The 20572-nt window shown below is 46.8% G+C and overlaps 1 protein-coding gene and 13 non-coding genes across 14 annotated transcripts in view; all 14 read left to right on the forward strand.

Annotated features, from left to right (window-relative positions):
* Nucleotides 1-4395: 4395 nt before the first annotated feature.
* On the forward strand, nucleotides 4396-4468 carry TRNAV-AAC (transfer RNA valine (anticodon AAC)). The gene has a single exon. It is a non-coding gene; the product is annotated as a tRNA-Val (tRNA).
* Nucleotides 4469-4756: 288 nt separating this feature from the next.
* TRNAL-CAA (transfer RNA leucine (anticodon CAA)) lies at nucleotides 4757-4868 on the forward strand. The gene is made up of 2 exons: nucleotides 4757-4794; nucleotides 4823-4868. It is a non-coding gene; the product is annotated as a tRNA-Leu (tRNA).
* A 937-nt stretch (nucleotides 4869-5805) lies between these two features.
* On the forward strand, nucleotides 5806-5877 carry TRNAP-CGG (transfer RNA proline (anticodon CGG)). The gene has a single exon. It is a non-coding gene; the product is annotated as a tRNA-Pro (tRNA).
* Nucleotides 5878-7220: 1343 nt separating this feature from the next.
* Nucleotides 7221-7293, forward strand: TRNAV-AAC (transfer RNA valine (anticodon AAC)). The gene has a single exon. It is a non-coding gene; the product is annotated as a tRNA-Val (tRNA).
* Nucleotides 7294-8631: 1338 nt separating this feature from the next.
* Nucleotides 8632-8703, forward strand: TRNAP-CGG (transfer RNA proline (anticodon CGG)). The gene has a single exon. It is a non-coding gene; the product is annotated as a tRNA-Pro (tRNA).
* A 1343-nt stretch (nucleotides 8704-10046) lies between these two features.
* Nucleotides 10047-10119, forward strand: TRNAV-AAC (transfer RNA valine (anticodon AAC)). The gene has a single exon. It is a non-coding gene; the product is annotated as a tRNA-Val (tRNA).
* A 288-nt stretch (nucleotides 10120-10407) lies between these two features.
* TRNAL-CAA (transfer RNA leucine (anticodon CAA)) lies at nucleotides 10408-10519 on the forward strand. Its single transcript has 2 exons — nucleotides 10408-10445; nucleotides 10474-10519. It is a non-coding gene; the product is annotated as a tRNA-Leu (tRNA).
* Nucleotides 10520-11446: 927 nt separating this feature from the next.
* TRNAP-CGG (transfer RNA proline (anticodon CGG)) lies at nucleotides 11447-11518 on the forward strand. The gene has a single exon. It is a non-coding gene; the product is annotated as a tRNA-Pro (tRNA).
* Nucleotides 11519-11903: 385 nt separating this feature from the next.
* On the forward strand, nucleotides 11904-11976 carry TRNAV-UAC (transfer RNA valine (anticodon UAC)). The gene has a single exon. It is a non-coding gene; the product is annotated as a tRNA-Val (tRNA).
* An 887-nt stretch (nucleotides 11977-12863) lies between these two features.
* Nucleotides 12864-12936, forward strand: TRNAV-AAC (transfer RNA valine (anticodon AAC)). The gene has a single exon. It is a non-coding gene; the product is annotated as a tRNA-Val (tRNA).
* An 894-nt stretch (nucleotides 12937-13830) lies between these two features.
* Nucleotides 13831-20572, forward strand: part of LOC146790227 (zinc finger BED domain-containing protein 5-like) — a 46960-nt gene continuing 40218 nt past the window's right edge. Inside the window, exon 1 of the mRNA XM_085631258.1 lies at nucleotides 13831-13869. Within this exon, the coding sequence (XP_085487384.1) occupies nucleotides 13831-13869 (39 nt within the window). The remainder of the gene's footprint in view (nucleotides 13870-20572) is intronic.
* On the forward strand, nucleotides 14275-14346 carry TRNAP-CGG (transfer RNA proline (anticodon CGG)). Its single transcript has one exon. It is a non-coding gene; the product is annotated as a tRNA-Pro (tRNA).
* Nucleotides 16052-16163, forward strand: TRNAL-CAA (transfer RNA leucine (anticodon CAA)). Its single transcript has 2 exons — nucleotides 16052-16089; nucleotides 16118-16163. It is a non-coding gene; the product is annotated as a tRNA-Leu (tRNA).
* On the forward strand, nucleotides 18879-18990 carry TRNAL-CAA (transfer RNA leucine (anticodon CAA)). The gene is made up of 2 exons: nucleotides 18879-18916; nucleotides 18945-18990. It is a non-coding gene; the product is annotated as a tRNA-Leu (tRNA).

Genomic DNA, 20572 nt, shown 5'->3' on the forward strand with positions numbered 1-20572 from the left:
GCTGATCCCTTCCTTGCAAGATTGAAAAAAACAACACCTTGAGAGAAAACATGACTTTGTGTGGCTCACATAGAGAGAGAGCAGCCAAATAGCACTGCTTTGTTTCTGAAAGACGCATCAGAAATTGTTCAAATTGCCGACAGGGGAGTCAGGCTCGTTGGTCTAGGGGTATGATTCTTGCTTCGGGTGCGAGAGGTCCTGGGTTCAAATCCAAGACGAGCCCATGCTGTGGAATTATTTTTAGGCTGCTTATTATATAGGACCATTTCTTCTTTTCAATGCTATAAGACGCCGTGTATGGTGAGAAAGTTCCTTTCCCTGCACGCTGTTTCCCACTTTTGGCGTATAGAATTTCAGTGCCGGACTTCTTTGCAACTGCTTTTCTGGGGTGGACCATCAGTGTAGGAACATTAAATTCAAAGTGTTTTTCTAGTGTGATTTCAGGTATGGTTTTAAAATCGCCTTTTGGAATAAAAGTGGTCCTCGTTCCTTTCTTCCAAAGAAAGAGATCGGGTAAGGAGGGTCCAACGTTGAGCTTCATGGACATTGGCCCTTGGTCTGTGCTTTCCAGCCCACTACATGCCAAGAAGATTGCTGCAAGAGTATCTGTTTCTGTGGTGTAGTGGTTATAACGTTCGCTTTACATGCGAAAGGTCCCTGGTTCGAGACCTGGAAAAAACAGCAGCTTATTGTTTGCATTTACTCTCTCAACTTATAGGAAAGCTGAGATAATGGAAGCTGTCTATCCCTCACCAGCGTGACGTACTGTGCTCCAGGGGCATCAGTGACAGCTCAAAAAGAGAAGTGACGATAGTTTGCGCCATTCGTTTGCACGTCCTTTTGTACTGAAGGGTGGGCCTACTTGATGAAAGCAAGGCATGAGAGCAGAAATTGTTTTATTGTCCTCACCGAGAGCATACACCTAGAGCAAACAAAATGTCTGAAGGATGGAGGTATTTTCATTTCTTGTTCGATGACGGCCATGGAAAAGACAGCAACCATATTGCAGAAGAGAGCAGCATGTGCAGTTGCTTGCTTTGGGTGAATCATTCACCAACTCGCTGCCAATAACCCCCGGAGCCAGTGCAAAAGGTGACTCTTGTGTGCCTCGGCTCGTTGGTCTAGGGGTATGATTCTCGCTTAGGGTGCGAGAGGTCCTGGGTTTAAATACCGGACGAGCCCTTTTTTAGAGGTAAACATACGAATCCTACTCAAAACTGACAATGCCTGACTATTTCTCATTACACTCGGCGCATTGTTGCACAAATTATTTTGAACCTCAGAAGAAAAACGGATATCCATGCTTTTTCTGCCTTCATGCTTAGTCTGTGTGTGTCCCAGGTGATGCTTTCCCAAGCTGTACTTGCTGGCATTTAGGCATCAGATATTTGTCTGTCGATGCCTGCATAAGTACATTTTTAATACGTCTAATTGCAAGCATGTTGGCTGATATCTCTGCAGTTTTCACACTTGCTCCTCCCTTTCTGAGTGGCTGCTGATACAGCAGAATAGAAGTAGAGAGAATCCTTGAGAGGAACCTTGCTCTAACAGTAAAACACAGCAAGTTAGTTTCTGTAGTGTAGTGGTCATCACGTTCGCCTAACACGCGAAAGGTCCCCGGTTCATGACCGGGCAGAAACACTGTGCATGAGCTGCTTTTATGTGCACCCTCTAAAACCTTATTATCTCATTGCAAGCTTAAGAAGAGGCGGTCCATGAACCCAGCGAGCCGCGGGAAACTTCCTTTACTTTTGCAAGACGAAACAAAGTAATCCTCATCCATCAGTGGTCGCTCTTGTGCCTAGCTTTTTTTTAATTATGCCATGTTGTATTGTGGGGCCTTTACACCTGTGACATTGCTGCGAACGCTGTAAGTGCAAACATTAGCAAGTGCAGACAGAAGAGTCAGACCTGTACATAGCCAGGGCTGTCAGGATGGCCGAGTGGTCTAAGGTGCCAGACTCAAGAGAGCTTGATCTTCAGTGCAACTGAGACTTCTGGTCTCCTCATGGAGGCGTGTGTTCAAATCCCACTTCTGACAGGTCTCTTTTACACCCTTAAATCGTCCTGTTTTTTGCAGTGCATTCCCCACACACCACAATCTTTGCACGGACCTGTAACATATGACGAGAAATCCACCAACGATCAGGCTGGGCCCTCAATCACAATTCCATGTATTCCTGTAAGGGACACCTCAGGCACACCTTCCGTTAAATTTGCACTCCATCACACTAACTGCTGTGCTGGTTTCTCATTAAGCAGTTGATCCCATCTTTGTTGTGAGGCTCTCCTGCCACCTTTTGGGCGGAGAAGGCACTGTCCCTGCAACAACACAGGCAGACATGTTCAACAGGGCTTCCTGGTTATGTGGGAGGAGCAGATTGTCATTGGTCCCCCCTTTCGAATTTTAATTTACATAAGGAAGACAGAGAGGTAGCTGGGAGTAGGCAGTACACACGGACATTGAACTCTATCTTGTGATTTGCAGCCAATTCTAGATTGAGGCAGGAGGAAAGGAGGTGACTTGCCCAACAATGGCCATTCTGGGAATTCAGCCACCCTGGGTCTCCCAGGTGAGTGTTTCAGTCCTGTGAGCCACTCATATAAATCTCCCCTGATCGAGCCTGATCGAGCACTGAGTGAGCATGTTTGAATCCAAGAATCAAACGCCTCTTTCTTAGGAGCAAGAATTGGCAGGCCCTCCCTTGCTTCTGGGGTGGAAGTTTATGGGGCAAGGGTCCAGGACTTGCAGAGAAGTACAAGTGCCAGAAAGTGCCTGCAGTTCTCATCAGTGCCTTTTTTCTGCTCACTGGCAGCTAGGATATCGGCTGATCCCTTCCTTGCAAGGTTGAAAAAAACAACACCTTGAGAGAAAACATGACTTTGTGTGGCTCACATAGAGAGAGAGCAGCCAAATAGCACTGCTTTGTTTCTGAAAGACGCATCAGAAATTGTTCAAATTGCCGACAGGGGAGTCAGGCTCGTTGGTCTAGGGGTATGATTCTTGCTTCGGGTGCGAGAGGTCCTGGGTTCAAATCCAAGACGAGCCCATGCTGTGGAATTATTTTTAGGCTGCTTATTATATAGGACCATTTCTTCTTTTCAATGCTATAAGACGCCGTGTATGGTGAGAAAGTTCCTTTCCCTGCACACTGTTTCCCACTTTTGGCGTATAGAATTTCAGTGCCGGACTTCTTTGCAACTGCTTTTCTGGGGTGGACCATCAGTGTAGGAACATTAAATTCAAAGTGTTTTTCTAGTGTGATTTCAGGTATGGTTTTAAAATCGCCTTTTGGAATAAAAGTGGTCCTCGTTCCTTTCTTCCAAAGAAAGAGATCGGGTAAGGAGGGTCCAACGTTGAGCTTCATGGACATTGGCCCTTGGTCTGTGCTTTCCAGCCCACTACATGCCAAGAAGATTGCTGCAAGAGTATCTGTTTCTGTGGTGTAGTGGTTATCACGTTCGCTTTACACGCGAAAGGTCCCTGGTTCGAGACTGGGCAGAAACAGCAGCTTATTGTTTGCATTTACTCTCTCAACTTATAGGAAAGCTGAGATAATGGAAGCTGTCTATCCCTCACCATCGTGACGTACTGTGCTCCAGGGGCATCAGTGACAGCTCAAAAAGAGATGTGACGATAGTTTGCGCTATTCGTTTGCACGTCCTTTTGTACTGAAGGGTGGGCCTACTTGATGAAAGCAAGGCATGAGAGCAGAAATTGTTTTTTAGTCCTCACCGAGAGCATACACCTAGAGCAAACAAAATGTCTGAAGGATGGAGGCATTTTCATTTCTTGTTCGATGACGGCCATGGAAATGACAGCAACCATATTGCAGAAGATAGCAGCATGTGCAGTTGCTTGCTTTGGGTGAATCATTCACCAACTCGCTGCCAATAACCCCTGGAGCCAGTGCAAAAGGTGACTCTTGTGTGCCTCGGCTCGTTGGTCTAGGGGTATGATTCTCGCTTAGGGTGCGAGAGGTCCTGGGTTTAAATCCCGGACGAGCCCTTTTTTAGAGGTAAACATACGAATCCTACTCAAAACTCACAATGCCTGACTATTTCTCATTACACTCGGCGCATTGTTGCACAAATTATTTTGAACCTCAGAAGAAAAACGGATATCCATGCTTTTTCTGCCTTCATGCTTAGTCTGTGTGTATCCCAGGTGATGCTTTCCCAAGCTGTACTTGCTGGCATTTAGGCATCAGATATTTGTCTGTCGATGCCTGCATAAGTACATTTTTAATACGTCTAATTGCAAGCATGTTGGCTGATATCTCTGCAGTTTTCACACTTGCTCCTCCCTTTCTGAGTGGCTGCTGATACAGCAGAATAGAAGTAGAGAGAATCCTTGAGAGGAACCTTGCTCTAACAGTAAAACACAGCAAGTTAGTTTCTGTAGTGTAGTGGTCATCACGTTCGCCTAACATGCGAAAGGTCCCCGGTTCGAGACCGGGCAGAAACACTGTGCATGAGTTGCTTTTATGTGCACCCTCTAAAACCTTATTATCTCATTGCAAGCTTAAGAAGAGGCGGTCCATGAACCCAGCGAGCCGTGGGAAACTTCCTTTACTTTTGCAAGACGAAACAAAGTAATCCACATCCATCAGTGGTCGCTCTTGTGCCTAGCTTTTTTTTTATTATGCCATGTTGTATTGTGGGGCCTTTACACCTGTGACATTGCTGCGAACGCTGTAAGTGCAAACATTAGCAAGTGCAGACAGAAGAGTCAGACCTGTACATAGCCAGGGCTGTCAGGATGGCCGAGTGGTCTAAGGCGCCAGACTCAAGAGAGCTTGATCTTCAGTGCAACTGAGACTTCTGGTCTCCTTATGGAGGCGTGGGTTCAAATCCCACTTCTGACAGGTCTCTTTTACACCCTTAAATCGTCCTGTTTTTTGCAGTGCATTCCCCACACACCACAATCTTTGCACGGACCTGTAACATATGACGAGAAATCCACCAACGATCAGGCTGGGCCCTCAATCACAATTCCATGTATTCCTGGAAGGGACACCTCAGGCACACCTTCCGTTAAATTTGCACTCCATCACACTAACTGCCGTGCTGATTTCTCATTAAGCAGCTGATCCCATCTTTGTTGTGAGGCTCTCCTGCCACCTTTTGGGCGGAGAAGGCACTGTCCCTGCAACAACACAGGCAGACATGTTCAACAGGGCTTCCTGGTTATGTGGGAGGAGCAGATTGTCATTGGTCCCCCCTTTCGAATTTTAATTTACATAAGGAAGACAGAGAGGTAGCTGGGAGTAGGCAGTACACACGGACATTGAACTCTATCTTGTGATTTGCAGCCAATTCTAGATTGAGGCAGGAGGAAAGGAGGTGACTTGCCCAACAATGGGCATTCTGGGCATTAAGCCACCCTGGGTCTCCCAGGTGAGTGTTTCAGTCCTGCGAGCTACTCATATAAATCTCGCCTGATCAAGCCTGATCGAGCGCTGAGTGAGCGTGTTTGAATCCAAGAATCAAACGCCTCTTTCTTAGGAGCAAGAATTGGCAGGCCCTCCCTTGCTTCTGGGGTGGAAGTTAATGGGGCAAGGGTCCAGGACTTGCAGAGAAGTACAAGTGCCAGAAAGTGCCTGCAGTTCTCATCAGTGCCTTTTTTCTGCTCACTGGCAGCTAGGATATCGGCTGATCCCTTCCTTGCAAGAGTGAAAAAAACAACACCTTGAGAGAAAACATGACTTTGTGTGGCTCACGTAGAGAGAGAGCAGCCAAATAGCACTGCTTTGTTTCTGAAAGACGCATCAGAAATTGTTCAAATTGCCGACAGGGGAATCAGGCTCGTTGGTCTAGGGGTATGATTCTCGCTTCGGGTGCGAGAGGTCCCGGGTTCAAATCCCGGACGAGCCCATGCTGTGGAATTATTTTTATGCTGCTTATTATATAGGACCATTTCTTCTTTTCAATGCTATAAGACGCCGTGTATGGTGAGAAAGTTCCTTTCCCTGCACGCTGTTTCCCACTTTTGGCGTATAGAATTTCAGTGCCGGACTTCTTTGCAACTGCTTTTCTGGGGTGGACCATCAGTGTAGGAACATTAAATTCAAAGTGTTTTTCTAGTGTGATTTCAGGTATGGTTTTAAAATCGCCTTTTGGAATAAAAGTGGTCCTCGTTCCTTTCTTCCAAAGAAAGAGATCGGGTAAGGAGGGTCCAACGTTGAGCTTCATGGACATTGGCCCTTGGTCTGTGCTTTCCAGCCCACTACATGCCAAGAAGATTGCTGCAAGAGTATCTGTTTCTGTGGTGTAGTGGTTATCACGTTCGCTTAACACGTGAAAGGTCCCAAGTTCGAGACCGGGCAGAAACAGCAGCTTATTGTTTGCATTTACTCTCTCAACTTATAGGAAAGCTGAGATAATGGAAGCTGTCTATCCCTCACCAGCGTGACGTACTGTGCTCCAGGGGCATCAGTGACAGCTCAAAAAGAGAAGTGACGATAGTTTGCGCCATTCGTTTGCACGTCCATTTGTACTGAAGGGTGGGCCTACTTGATGAAAGCAAGGCATGAGAGCAGAAATTGTTTTATTGTCCTCACCGAGAGCATACACCTAGAGCAAACAAAATGTCTGAAGGATGGAGGTATTTTCATTTCTTGTTCGATGACGGCCATGGAAAAGACAGCAACCATATTGCAGAAGAGAGCAGCATGTGCAGTTGCTTGCTTTGGGTGAATCATTCACCAACTCGCTGCCAATAACCCCCAGAGCCGGTGCAAAAGGTGACTCTTGTGTGCCTCAGCTCGTTGGTCTAGGGGTATGATTCTCGCTTAGGGTGCGAGAGGTCTTGGGTTCAAATCCCGGACGAGCCCTTTTTTAGAGGTAAACATACGAATCCTACTCAAAACTGACAATGCCTGACTATTTCTCATTACACTCGGCGCATTGTTGCACAAATTATTTTGAACCTCAGAAGAAAAACGGATATCCATGCTTTTTCTGCCTTCATGCTTAGTCTGTGTGTCCCAGGTGATGCTTTCCCAAGCTGTACTTGCTGGCATTTAGGCATCAGATATTTGTCTGTCGATGCCTGCATAAGTACATTTTTAATACGTCTAATTGCAAGCATGTTGGCTGATATCTCTGCAGTTTTCACACTTGCTCCTCGCTTTCTGAGTGGCTGCTGATACAGCAGAATAGAAGTAGAGAGAATCCTTGAGAGGAACCTTGCTCTAACAGTAAAACACAGCAGGTTAGTTTCTGTAGTGTAGTGGTCATCACGTTCGCCTAACACGCGAAAGGTCCCCGGTTCGAGACCGGGCAGAAACACTGTGCATGAGCTGCTTTTATGTGCACCCTCTAAAACCTTATTATCTCAATGCAAGCTTAAGAAGAGGCGGTCCATGAACCCAGCGAGCCGTGGGAAACTTCCTTTACTTTTCCAAGACGAAACAAAGTAATCCGCATCCATCAGTGGTCGCTCTTGTGCCTAGCTTTTTTTTTTATCATGCCATGTTGTATTGTGGGGCCTTTACACCTGTGACATTGCTGCGAACGCTGTAAGTGCAAACATTGGCAAGTGCAGACAGAAGAGTCAGACCTGTACATAGCCAGGGCTGTCAGGATGGCCGAGTGGTCTAAGGTGCCAGACTCAAGAGAGCTTGATCTTCAGTGCAACTGAGACTTCTGGTCTCCTCATGGAGGCGTGGGTTCAAATCCCACTTCTGACAGGTCTCTTTTACACCCTTAAATCGTCCTGTTTTTTGCAGTGCATTCCCCACACTCCACAATCTTTGCACGGACCTGTAACATATGACGAGAAATCCACCAACGATCAGGCTGGGCCCTCAATCACAATTCCATGTATTCCTGGAAGGGACACCTCAGGCACACCTTCTGTTAAATTTGCACTCCATCACACTAACTGCCGTGCTGGTTTCTCATTAAGCAGTTGATCCCATCTTTGTTGTGAGGCTCTCCTGCCACCTTTTGGGCGGAGAAGGCACTGTCCCTGCAACAACACAGGCAGACATGTTCAACAGGGCTTCCTGGTTATGTGGGAGGAGCAGATTGTCATTGGTCCCCCCTTGCGAATTTTAATTTACATAAGGAAGACAGAGAGGTAGCTGGGAGTAGGCAGTACACACGGACATTGAACTCAATCTTGTGATTTGCAGCCAATTCTAGATTGAGGCAGGAGGAAAGGAGGTGACTTGCCCAACAATGGCCATTCTGGGAATTCAGCCACCCTGGGTCTCCCAGGTGAGTGTTTCAGTCCTGCGAGCCACTCATATAAATCTCGCCTGATCGAGCACATGTGGGCGCTGAGTGAGCATGTTTGAATCCAAGAATCAAACGCTTCTTTCTTAGAAGCAAGAATTGGCAGGTCCTCCCTTGCTTCTGGGGTGGAAGTTTATGGGGCAAGGGTCCAGGACTTGCAGAGAAGTACAAGTGCCAGAAAGTGCCTGCAGTTCTCATCAGTGCCTTTTTTCTGCTCACTGGCAGCTAGGATATCGGCTGATCCCTTCCTTGCAAGAGTGAAAAAAACAACACCTTGAGAGAAAACATGACTTTGTGTGGCTCACGTAGAGAGAGAGCAGCCAAATAGCACTGCTTTGTTTCTGAAAGACGCATCAGAAATTGTTCAAATTGCCGACAGGGGAGTCAGGCTCGTTGGTCTAGGGGTATGATTCTCGCTTCGGGTGCGAGAGGTCCCGGGTTCAAATCCCGGACGAGCCCATGCTGTGGAATTATTTTTAGGCTGCTTATTATATAGGACCATTTCTTCTTTTCAATGCTATAAGACGCCGTGTATGGTGAGAAAGTTCCTTTCCCTGCACGCTGTTTCCCACTTTTGGCGTATAGAATTTCAGTGCCGGACTTCTTTGCAACTGCTTTTCTGGGGTGGACCATCAGTGTAGGAACATTAAATTCAAAGTGTTTTTCTAGTGTGATTACAGGTATGGTTTTAAAATCGCCTTTTGGAATAAAAGTGGTCCTCGTTCCTTTCTTCCAAAGAAAGAGATCGGGTAAGGAGGGTCCAACGTTGAGCTTCATGGACATTGGCCCTTGGTCTGTGCTTTCCAGCCCACTACATGCCAAGAAGATTGGTGCAAGAGTATCTGTTTCTGTGGTGTAGTGGTTATCGCGTTCGCTTTACACGCGAAATGTCCCTGGTTCGAGACCGGGCAGAAACAGCAGCTTATTGTTTGCATTTACTCTCTCAACTTATAGGAAAGCTGAGATAATGGAAGCTGTCTATCCCTCACCAGCGTGACGTACTGTGCTCCAGGGGCATCAGTGACAGCTCAAAAAGAGAAGTGACAATAGTTTGCGCCATTCGTTTGCACGTCCTTTTGTACTTAAGGGTGGGCCTACTTGATGAAAGCAAGGTATGAGAGCAGAAATTGTTTTATTGTCCTCACCGAGAGCATACACCTAGAGCAAACAAAATGTCTGAAGGATGGAGGTATTTTCATTTCTTGTTCGATGACGGCCATGGAAAAGACAGCAACCATATTGCAGAAGAGAGCAGCATGTGCAGTTGCTTGCTTTGGGTGAATCATTCACCAACTCGCTGCCAATAACCCCCAGAGCCGGTGCAAAAGGTGACTCTTGTGTGCCTCAGCTCGTTGGTCTAGGGGTATGATTCTCGCTTAGGGTGCGAGAGGTCTTGGGTTCAAATCCCGGACGAGCCCTTTTTTAGAGGTAAACATACGAATCCTACTCAAAACTGACAATGCCTGACTATTTCTCATTACACTCGGCGCATTGTTGCACAAATTATTTTGAACCTCAGAAGAAAAACGGATATCCATGCTTTTTCTGCCTTCATGCTTAGTCTGTGTGTCCCAGGTGATGCTTTCCCAAGCTGTACTTGCTGGCATTTAGGCATCAGATATTTGTCTGTCGATGCCTGCATAAGTAAATTTTTAATATGTCTAATTGCAAGCATGTTGGCTGATATCTCTGCAGTTTTCACACTTGCTCCTCGCTTTCTGAGTGGCTGCTGATACAGCAGAATAGAAGTAGAGAGAATCCTTGAGAGGAACCTTGCTCTAACAGTAAAACACAGCAAGTTAGTTTCTGTAGTGTAGTGGTCATCACGTTCGCCTAACACGCGAAAGGTCCCCGGTTCAAGACCGGGCAGAAACACTGTGCATGAGCTGCTTTTATGTGCACCCTCTAAAACCTTATTATCTCATTGCAAGCTTAAGAAGAGGCGGTCCATGAACCCAGCGAGCCGTGGGAAACTTCCTTTACTTTTGCAAGACGAAACAAAGTAATCCGCATCCATCAGTGGTCGCTCTTGTGCCTAGCTTTTTTTTTATTATGCCATGTTGTATTGTGGGGCCTTTACACCTGTGACATTGTTGCGAACGTTGTAAGTGCAAACATTAGCAAGTGCAGACAGAAGAGTCAGACCTGTACTTAGCCAGGGCTGTCAGGATGGCCGAGTGGTCTAAGGCGCCAGACTCAAGAGAGCTTGATCTTCAGTGCAACTGAGACTTCTGGTCTCCTCATGGAGGCGTGGGTTCAAATCCCACTTCTGACAGGTCTCTTTTACACCCTTAAATCGTCCTGTTTTTTGCAGTGCATTCCCCACACACCACAATCTTTGCACGGACCTGTAACATATGACGAGAAATCCACCAACGATCAGGCTGGGCCCTCAATCACAATTCCATGTATTCCTGTAAGGGACACCTCAGGCACACCTTCCGTTAAATTTGCACTCCATCACACTAACTGCCGTGCTGGTTTCTCATTAAGCAGTTGATCCCATCTTTGTTGTGAGGCTCTCCTGCCACCTTTTGGGCGGAGAAGGCACTGTCCCTGCAACAACACAGGCAGACATGTTCAACAGGGCTTCCTGGTTATGTGGGAGGAGCAGAATGTCATTGGTCCCCCCTTGCGAATTTTAATTTACATAAGGAAGACAGAGAGGTAGCTGGGAGTAGGCAGTACACACGGACATTGAACTCTATCTTGTGATTTGCAGCCAATTCTAGATTGAGGCAGGAGGAAAGGAGGTGACTTGCCCAACAATGGCCATTCTGGGAATTCAGCCACCCTGGGTCTCCCAGGTGAGTGTTTCAGTCCTGCGAGCCACTCATATAAATCTTGCCTGATCGAGCGCTGAGTGAGCGTGTTTGAATCCAAGAATCAAACGCCTCTTTCTTAGGAGCAAGAATTGGCAGGCCCTCCCTTGCTTCTGGGGTGGAAGTTAATGGGTCAAGGGTCCAGGACTTGCAGAGAAGTACAAGTGCCAGAAAGTGCCTGCAGTTCTCATCAGTGCCTTTTTTCTGCTCACTGGCAGCTAGGATATCGGCTGATCCCTTCCTTGCAAGAGTGAAAAAAACAACACCTTGAGAGAAAACATGACTTTGTGTGGCTCACGTAGAGAGAGAGCAGCCAAATAGCACTGCTTTGTTTCTGAAAGACGCATCAGAAATTGTTCAAATTGCCGACAGGGGAATCAGGCTCGTTGGTCTAGGGGTATGATTCTCACTTCGGGTGCGAGAGGTCCCGGGTTCAAATCCCGGACGAGCCCATGCTGTGGAATTATTTTTAGGCTGCTTATTATATAGGACCATTTCTTCTTTTCAATGCTATAAGACGCCGTGTATGGTGAGAAAGTTCCTTTCCCTGCACGCTGTTTCCCACTTTTGGCGTATAGAATTTCAGTGCCGGACTTCTTTGCAACTGCTTTTCTGGGGTGGACCATCAGTGTAGGAACATTAAATTCAAAGTGTTTTTCTAGTGTGATTTCAGGTATGGTTTTAAAATCGCCTTTTGGAATAAAAGTGGTCCTCGTTCCTTTCTTCCAAAGAAAGAGATCGGGTAAGGAGGGTCCAACGTTGAGCTTCATGGACATTGGCCCTTGGTCTGTGCTTTCCAGACCACTACATGCCAAGAAGATTGCTGCAAGAGTATCTGTTTCTGTGGTGTAGTGGTTATCATGTTCGCTTTACACGCGAAAGGTCCCTGGTTCGAGACCGGGCAGAAACAGCAGCTTATTGTTTGCATTTACTCTCTCAACTTATAGGAAAGCTGAGATAATGGAAGCTGTCTATCCCTCACCAGCGTGACGTACTGTGCTCCAGGGGCATCAGTAACAGCTCAAAAAGAGAAGTGACGATAGTTTGCGCCATTCGTTTGCACGTCCTTTTGTACTGAAGGGTGGGCCTACTTGATGAAAGCAAGGCATGAGAGCAGAAATTGTTTTATTGTCCTCACCGAGAGCATACACCTAGAGCAAACAAAATGTCTGAAGGATGGAGGTATTTTCATTTCTTGTTCGATGACGGCCATGGAAAAGACAGCAACCATATTGCAGAAGAGAGCAGCATGTGCAGCTGCTTGCTTTGGGTGAATCATTCACCAACTCGCTGCCAATAACCCCCAGAGCCGGTGCAAAAGGTGACTCTTGTGTACCTCGGCTCGTTGGTCTAGGGGTATGATTCTCGCTTAGGTTGCGAGAGGTCCCGGGTTCAAATCCTGGACGAGCCCTTTTTTAGAGGTAAACATACGAATCCTACTCAAAACTGACAATGCCTGACTATTTCTCATTACACTCGGCGCATTGTTGCACAAATTATTTTGAACCTGAGAAGAAAAACGGATATCCATGCTTTTTCTGCCTTCATGCTTAGTCTGTGTGTGTCCCAGGTGATGCTTTCCCAAGCTGTACTTGCTGGCATTTAGGCATCAGATATTTGTCTGTCGATGCCTGCATAAGTAAATTTTTAATACGTCTAATTGCAAGCATGTTGGCTGATATCTCTGCAGTTTTCACACTTGCTCCTCGCTTTCTGAGTGGCTGCTGATACAGCAGAATAGAAGTAGAGAGAATCCTTGAGAGGAACCTTGCTCTAACAGTAAAACACAGCAAGTTAGTTTCTGTAGTGTAGTGGTCATCACGTTCGCCTAACACGCGAAAGGTCCCCGGTTCGAGACCGGGCAGAAACACTGTGCATGAGCTGCTTTTATGTGCACCCTCTAAAACCTTATTATCTCAATGCAAGCTTAAGAAGAGGCGGTCCATGAACCCAGCGAGCCGTGGGAAACTTCCTTTACTTTTCCAAGACGAAACAAAGTAATCCGCATCCATCAGTGGTCGCTCTTGTGCCTAGCTTTTTTTTTTATCATGCCATGTTGTATTGTGGGGCCTTTACACCTGTGACATTGCTGCGAACGCTGTAAGTGCAAACATTAGCAAGTGCAGACAGAAGAGTCAGACCTGTACATAGCCAGGGCTGTCAGGATGGCCGAGTGGTCTAAGGCGCCAGACTCAAGAGAGCTTGATCTTCAGTGCAACTGAGACTTCTGGTCTCCTCATGGAGGCGTGTGTTCAAATCCCACTTCGGACAGGTCTCTTTTACACCCGTAAATCGTCCTGTTTTTTGCAGTGCATTCCCCACACACCACAATCTTTGCATGGACCTGTAACATATGACGAGAAATCCACCAACGATCAGGCTGAGCCCTCAATCACAATTCCATGTATTCCTGGAAGGGACACCTCAGGCACACCTTCCGTTAAATTTGCACTCCATCACACTAACTGCCGTGCTGGTTTCTCATTAAGCAGTTGATCCCATCTTTGTTGTGAGGCTCTCCTGCCACCTTTTGGGCGGAGAAGGCACTGTCCCTGCAACAACACAGGCAGACATGTTCAACAGGGCTTCCTGGTTATGTGGGAGGAGCAGATTGTCATTGGTCCCCCCTTTCGAATTTTAATTTACATAAGGAAGACAGAGAGGTAGCTGGGAGTAGGCAGTACACACGGACATTGAACTCTATCTTGTGATTTGCAGCCAATTCTAGATTGAGGCAGGAGGAAAGGAGGTGACTTGCCCAACAATGGGCATTCTGGGCATTAAGCCACCCTGGGTCTCCCAGGTGAGTGTTTCAGTCCTGCGAGCTACTCATATAAATCTCGCCTGATCAAGCCTGATCGAGCGCTGAGTGAGCGTGTTTGAATCCAAGAATCAAACGCCTCTTTCTTAGGAGCAAGAATTGGCAGGCCCTCCCTTGCTTCTGGGGTGGAAGTTAATGGGGCAAGGGTCCAGGACTTGCAGAGAAGTACAAGTGCCAGAAAGTGCCTGCAGTTCTCATCAGTGCCTTTTTTCTGCTCACTGGCAGCTAGGATATCGGCTGATCCCTTCCTTGCAAGAGTGAAAAAAACAACACCTTGAGAGAAAACATGACTTTGTGTGGCTCACGTAGAGAGAGAGCAGCCAAATAGCACTGCTTTGTTTCTGAAAGACGCATCAGAAATTGTTCAAATTGCCGACAGGGGAATCAGGCTCGTTGGTCTAGGGGTATGATTCTCGCTTCGGGTGCGAGAGGTCCCGGGTTCAAATCCCGGACGAGCCCATGCTGTGGAATAATTTTTAGGCTGCTTATTATATTGGACCATTTCTTCTTTTCAATGCTATAAGACGCCGTGTATGGTGAGAAAGTTCCTTTCCCTGCACGCTGTTTCCCACTTTTGGCGTATAGAATTTCAGTGCCGGACTTCTTTGCAACTGCTTTTCTGGGGTGGACCATCAGTGTAGGAACATTAAATTCAAAGTGTTTTTCTAGCGTGATTTCAGGTATGGTTTTAAAATCGCCTTTTGGAATAAAAGTGGTCCTCGTTCCTTTCTTCCAAAGAAAGAGATCGGGTAAGGAGGGTCCAACGTTGAGCTTCATGGACATTGGCCCTTGGTCTGTGCTTTCCAGCCCACTACATGCCAAGAAGATTGCTGCAAGAGTATCTGTTTCTGTGGTGTAGTGGTTATCTCGTTCGCTTTACACGCGAAAGGTCCCTGGTTCGAGACCGGGCAGAAACAGCAGCTTATTGTTTGCATTTACTCTCTCAACTTATAGGAAAGCTGAGATAATGGAAGCTGTCTATCCCTCACCAGCGTGACGTACTGTGCTCCTGGGGCATCAGTGACAGCTCAAAAAGAGAAGTGACGATAGTTTGCGCCATTCGTTTGCACGTCCTTTTGTACTGAAGGGTGGGCCTACTTGATGAAAGCAAGGCATGAGAGCAGAAATTGTTTTATTGTCCTCACCGAGAGCATACACCTAGAGCAAACAAAATGTCTGAAGGATGGAGGTATTTTCATTTCTTGTTCGATGACGGCCATGGAAAAGACAGCAACCATATTGCAGAAGAGAGCAGCATGTGCAGTTGCTTGCTTTGGGTGAATCATTCACCAACTCGCTGCCAATAACCCCCGGAGCCAGTGCAAAAGGTGACTCTTGTGTGCCTCGGCTCGTTGGTCTAGGGGTATGATTCTCGCTTAGGGTGCGAGAGGTCCTGGGTGTAAATCCCGGACGAGCCCTTTTTTAGAGGTAAACATACGAATCCTACTCAAAACTGACAATGCCTGACTATTTCTCATTACACTCGGCGCATTGTTGCACAAATTATTTTGAACCTCAGAAGAAAAACGGATATCCATGCTTTTTCTGCCTTCATGCTTAGTCTGTGTGTATCCCAGGTGATGCTTTCCCAAGCTGTACTTGCTGGCATTTAGGCATCAGATATTTGTCTGTCGATGCCTGCATAAGTACATTTTTAATACGTCTAATTGCAAGCATGTTGGCTGATATCTCTGCAGTTTTCACACTTGCTCCTCCCTTTCTGAGTGGCTGCTGATACAGCAGAATAGAAGTAGAGAGAATCCTTGAGAGGAACCTTGCTCTAACAGTAAAACACAGCAAGTTAGTTTCTGTAGTATAGTGGTCATCACGTTCGCCTAACACGCGAAAGGTCCCCGGTTCAAGACCGGGCAGAAACACTGTGCATGAGCTGCTTTTATGTGCACCCTCTAAAACCTTATTATCTCATTGCAAGCTTAAGAAGAGGCGGTCCATAAACCCAGCGAGCCGTGGGAAACTTCCTTTACTTTTGCAAGACGAAACAAAGTAATCCGCATCCATCAGTGGTCGCTCTTGTGCCTAGCTTTTTTTTATTATGCCATGTTGTATTGTGGGGCCTTTACACCTGTGACATTGCTGCGAACGCTGTAAGTGCAAACATTAGCAAGTGCAGACAGAAGAGTCAGACTTGTACATAGCCAGGGCTGTCAGGATGGCCGAGTGGTCTAAGGCGCCAGACTCAAGAGAGCTTGATCTTCAGTGCAACTGAGACTTCTGGTCTCCTCATGGAGGCGTGGGTTCAAATCCCACTTCTGACAGGTCTCTTTTACACCCTTAAATCGTCCTGTTTTTTGCAGTGCATTCCCCACACACCACAATCTTTGCACGGACCTGTAACATATGACGAGAAATCCACCAACGATCAGGCTGGGCCCTCAATCACAATTCCATGTATTCCTGTAAGGGACACCTCAGGCACACCTTCCGTTAAATTTGCACTCCATCACACTAACTGCCGTGCTGGTTTCTCATTAAGCAGTTGATCCCATCTTTGTTGTGAGGCTCTCCTGCCACCTTTTGGGCGGAGAAGGCACTGTCCCTGCAACAACACAGGCAGACATGTTCAACAGGGCTTCCTGGTTATGTGGGAGGAGCAGATTGTCATTGGTCCCCCCTTGCGAATTTTAATTTACATAAGGAAGACAGAGAGGTAGCTGGGAGTAGGCAGTACACACGGACATTGAACTCTATCTTGTGATTTGCAGCCAATTCTAGATTGAGGCAGGAGGAAAGGAGGTGACTTGCCCAACAATGGCCATTCTGGGAATTCAGCCACCCTGGGTCTCCCAGGTGAGTGTTTCAGTCCTGCGAGCCACTCATATAAATCTCGCCTGATCGAGCACATGTGGGCGCTGAGTGAGCATGTTTGAATCCAAGAATCAAACGCTTCTTTCTTAGAAGCAAGAATTGGCAGGCCCTCCCTTGCTTGTGGGGTGGAAGTTTATGGGGCAAGGGTCCAGGACTTGCAGAGAAGTACAAGTGCCAGAAAGTGCCTGCAGTTCTCATCAGTGCCTTTTTTCTGCTCACTGGCAGCTAGGATATCGGCTGATCCCTTCCTTGCAAGATTGAAAAAAACAACACCTTGAGAGAAAACATGACTTTGTGTGGCTCACATAGAGAGAGAGCAGCCAAATAGCACTGCTTTGTTTCTGAAAGACGCATCAGAAATTGTTCAAATTGCCGACAGGGGAGTCAGGCTCGTTGGTCTAGGGGTATGATTCTTGCTTCGGGTGCGAGAGGTCCTGGGTTCAAATCCAAGACGAGCCCATGCTGTGGAATTATTTTTAGGCTGCTTATTATATAGGACCATTTCTTCTTTTCAATGCTATAAGACGCCGTGTATGGTGAGAAAGTTCCTTTCCCTGCACGCTGTTTCCCACTTTTGGCGTATAGAATTTCAGTGCCGGACTTCTTTGCAACTGCTTTTCTGGGGTGGACCATCAGTGTAGGAACATTAAATTCAAAGTGTTTTTCTAGTGTGATTTCAGGTATGGTTTTAAAATCGCCTTTTGGAATAAAAGTGGTCCTCGTTCCTTTCTTCCAAAGAAAGAGATCGGGTAAGGAGGGTCCAACGTTGAGCTTCATGGACATTGGCCCTTGGTCTGTGCTTTCCAGCCCACTACATGCCAAGAAGATTGCTGCAAGAGTATCTGTTTCTGTGGTGTAGTGGTTATAACGTTCGCTTTACATGCGAAAGGTCCCTGGTTTGAGACCTGGCAAAAACAGCAGCTTATTGTTTGCATTTACTCTCTCAACTTATAGGAAAGCTGAGATAATGGAAGCTATCTATCCCTCACCAGCGTGACGTACTGTGCTCCAGGGGCATCAGTGACAGCTCAAAAAGAGAAGTGACGATAGTTTGCGCCATTCGTTTGCATGTCCTTTTGTACTGAAGGGTGGGCCTACTTGATGAAAGCAAGGCATGAGAGCAGAAATTGTTTTATTGTCCTCACCGAGAGCATACACCTAGAGCAAACAAAATGTCTGAAGGATGGAGGCATTTTCATTTCTTGTTCGATGACGGCCATGGAAAAGACAGCAACCATATTGCAGAAGAGAGCAGCATGTGCAGTTGCTTGCTTTGGGTGAATCATTCACCAACTCGCTGCCAATAACCCCCGGAGCCAGTGCAAAAGGTGACTCTTGTGTCCCTCGGCTCGTTGGTCTAGGGTTATGATTCTCGCTTAGGGTGCGAGAGGTCCTGGGTTTAAATCCCGGACGAGCCCTTTTTTAGAGGTAAACATACGAATCCTACTCAAAACTGACAATGCCTGACTATTTCTCATTACACTCGGCGCATTGTTGCACAAATTATTTTGAACCTCAGAAGAAAAACGGATATCCATGCTTTTTCTGCCTTCATGCTTAGTCTGTGTGTGTCCCAGGTGATGCTTTCCCAAGCTGTACTTGCTGGCATTTAGGCATCAGATATTTGTCTGTCGATGCCTGCATAAGTACATTTTTAATACGTCTAATTGCAAGCATGTTGGCTGATATCTCTGCAGTTTTCACACTTGCTCCTCCCTTTCTGAGTGGCTGCTGATACAGCAGAAAAGAAGTAGAGAGAATCCTTGAGAGGAACCTTGCTCTAACAGTAAAACACAGCAAGTTAGTTTCTGTAGTATAGTGGTCATCACGTTCGCCTAACACGCGAAAGGTCCCCGGTTCAAGACCGGGCAGAAACACTGTGCATGAGCTGCTTTTATGTGCACCCTCTAAAACCTTATTATCTCATTGCAAGCTTAAGAAGAGGCGGTCCATGAACCCAGCGAGCCGTGGGAAACTTCCTTTACTTTTGCAAGACGAAACAAAGTAATCCGCATCCATCAGTGGTCGCTCTTGTGCCTAGCTTTTTTTTTATTATGCCATGTTGTATTGTGGGGCCTTTACACCTGTGACATTGCTGCGAACGCTGTAAGTGCAAACATTAGCAAGTGCAGACAGAAGAGTCAGACCTGTACATAGCCAGGGCTGTCAGGATGGCCGAGTGGTCTAAGGCGCCAGACTCAAGAGAGCTTGATCTTCAGTGCAACTGAGACTTCTGGTCTCCTCATGGAGGCGTGGGTTCAAATCCCACTTCTGACAGGTCTCTTTTACACCCTTAAATCGTCCTGTTTTTTGCAGTGCATTCCCCACACACCACAATCTTTGCACGGACCTGTAACATATGACGAGAAATCCACCAACGATCAGGCTGGGCCCTCAATCACAATTCCATGTATTCCTGTAAGGGACACCTCAGGCACACCTTCCGTTAAATTTGCACTCCATCACACTAACTGCCGTGCTGGTTTCTCATTAAGCAGTTGATCCCATCTTTGTTGTGAGGCTCTCCTGCCACCTTTTGGGCGGAGAAGGCACTGTCCCTGCAACAACACAGGCAGACATGTTCAACAGGGCTTCCTCGTTATGTGGGAGGAGCAGATTGTCATTGGTCCCCCCTTGCGAATTTTAATTTACATAAGGAAGACAGAGAGGTAGCTGGGAGTAGGCAGTACACACGGACATTGAACTCTATCTTGTGATTTGCAGCCAATTCTAGATTGAGGCAGGAGGAAAGGAGGTGACTTGCCCAACAATGGCCATTCTGGGAATTCAGCCACCCTGGGTCTCTCAGGTGAGTGTTTCAGTCCTGCGAGCCACTCATATAAATCTCGCCTGATCGAGCACATGTGGGCGCTGAGTGAGCATGTTTGAATCCAAGAATCAAACGCTTCTTTCTTAGAAGCAAGAATTGGCAGGCCCTCCCTTGCTTCTGGGGTGGAAGTTTATGGGGCAAGGGTCCAGGACTTGCAGAGAAGTACAAGTGCCAGAAAGTGCCTGCAGTTCTCATCAGTGCCTTTTTTCTGCTCACTGGCAGCTAGGATATCGGCTGATCTCTTCCTTGCAAGATTGAAAAAAACAACACCTTGAGAGAAAACATGACTTTGTGTGGCTCACATAGAGAGAGAGCAGCCAAATAGCACTGCTTTGTTTCTGCAGGACGCATCAGAAATTGTTCAAATTGCCGACAGGGGAGTCAGGCTCGTTGGTCTAGGGGTATGATTCTTGCTTCGGGTGCGAGAGGTCCTGGGTTCAAATCCAAGACGAGCCCATGCTGTGGAATTATTTTTAGGCTGCTTATTATATAGGACCATTTCTTCTTTTCAATGCTATAAGACGCCGTGTATGGTGAGAAAGTTCCTTTCCCTGCACGCTGTTTCCCACTTTTGGCGTATAGAATTTCAGTGCCGGACTTCTTTGCAACTGCTTTTCTGGGGTGGACCATCAGTGTAGGAACATTAAATTCAAAGTGTTTTTCTAGTGTGATTTCAGGTATGGTTTTAAAATCGCCTTTTGGAATAAAAGTGGTCCTCGTTCCTTTCTTCCAAAGAAAGAGATCGGGTAAGGAGGGTCCAACGTTGAGCTTCATGGACATTGGCCCTTGGTCTGTGCTTTCCAGCCCACTACATGCCAAGAAGATTGCTGCAAGAGTATCTGTTTCTGTGGTGTAGTGGTTATAACGTTCGCTTTACATGCGAAAGGTCCCTGGTTCGAGACCTGGCAAAAACAGCAGCTTATTGTTTGCATTTACTCTCTCAACTTATAGGAAAGCTGAGATAATGGAAGCTGTCTATCCCTCACCAGCGTGACGTACTGTGCTCCAGGGGCATCAGTGACAGCTCAA

This window comes from Triturus cristatus, chromosome 10 (assembly GCF_964204655.1).
Source record: "Triturus cristatus chromosome 10, aTriCri1.1, whole genome shotgun sequence".
NCBI classification, from domain to species: Eukaryota; Metazoa; Chordata; class Amphibia; order Caudata; family Salamandridae; genus Triturus; species Triturus cristatus.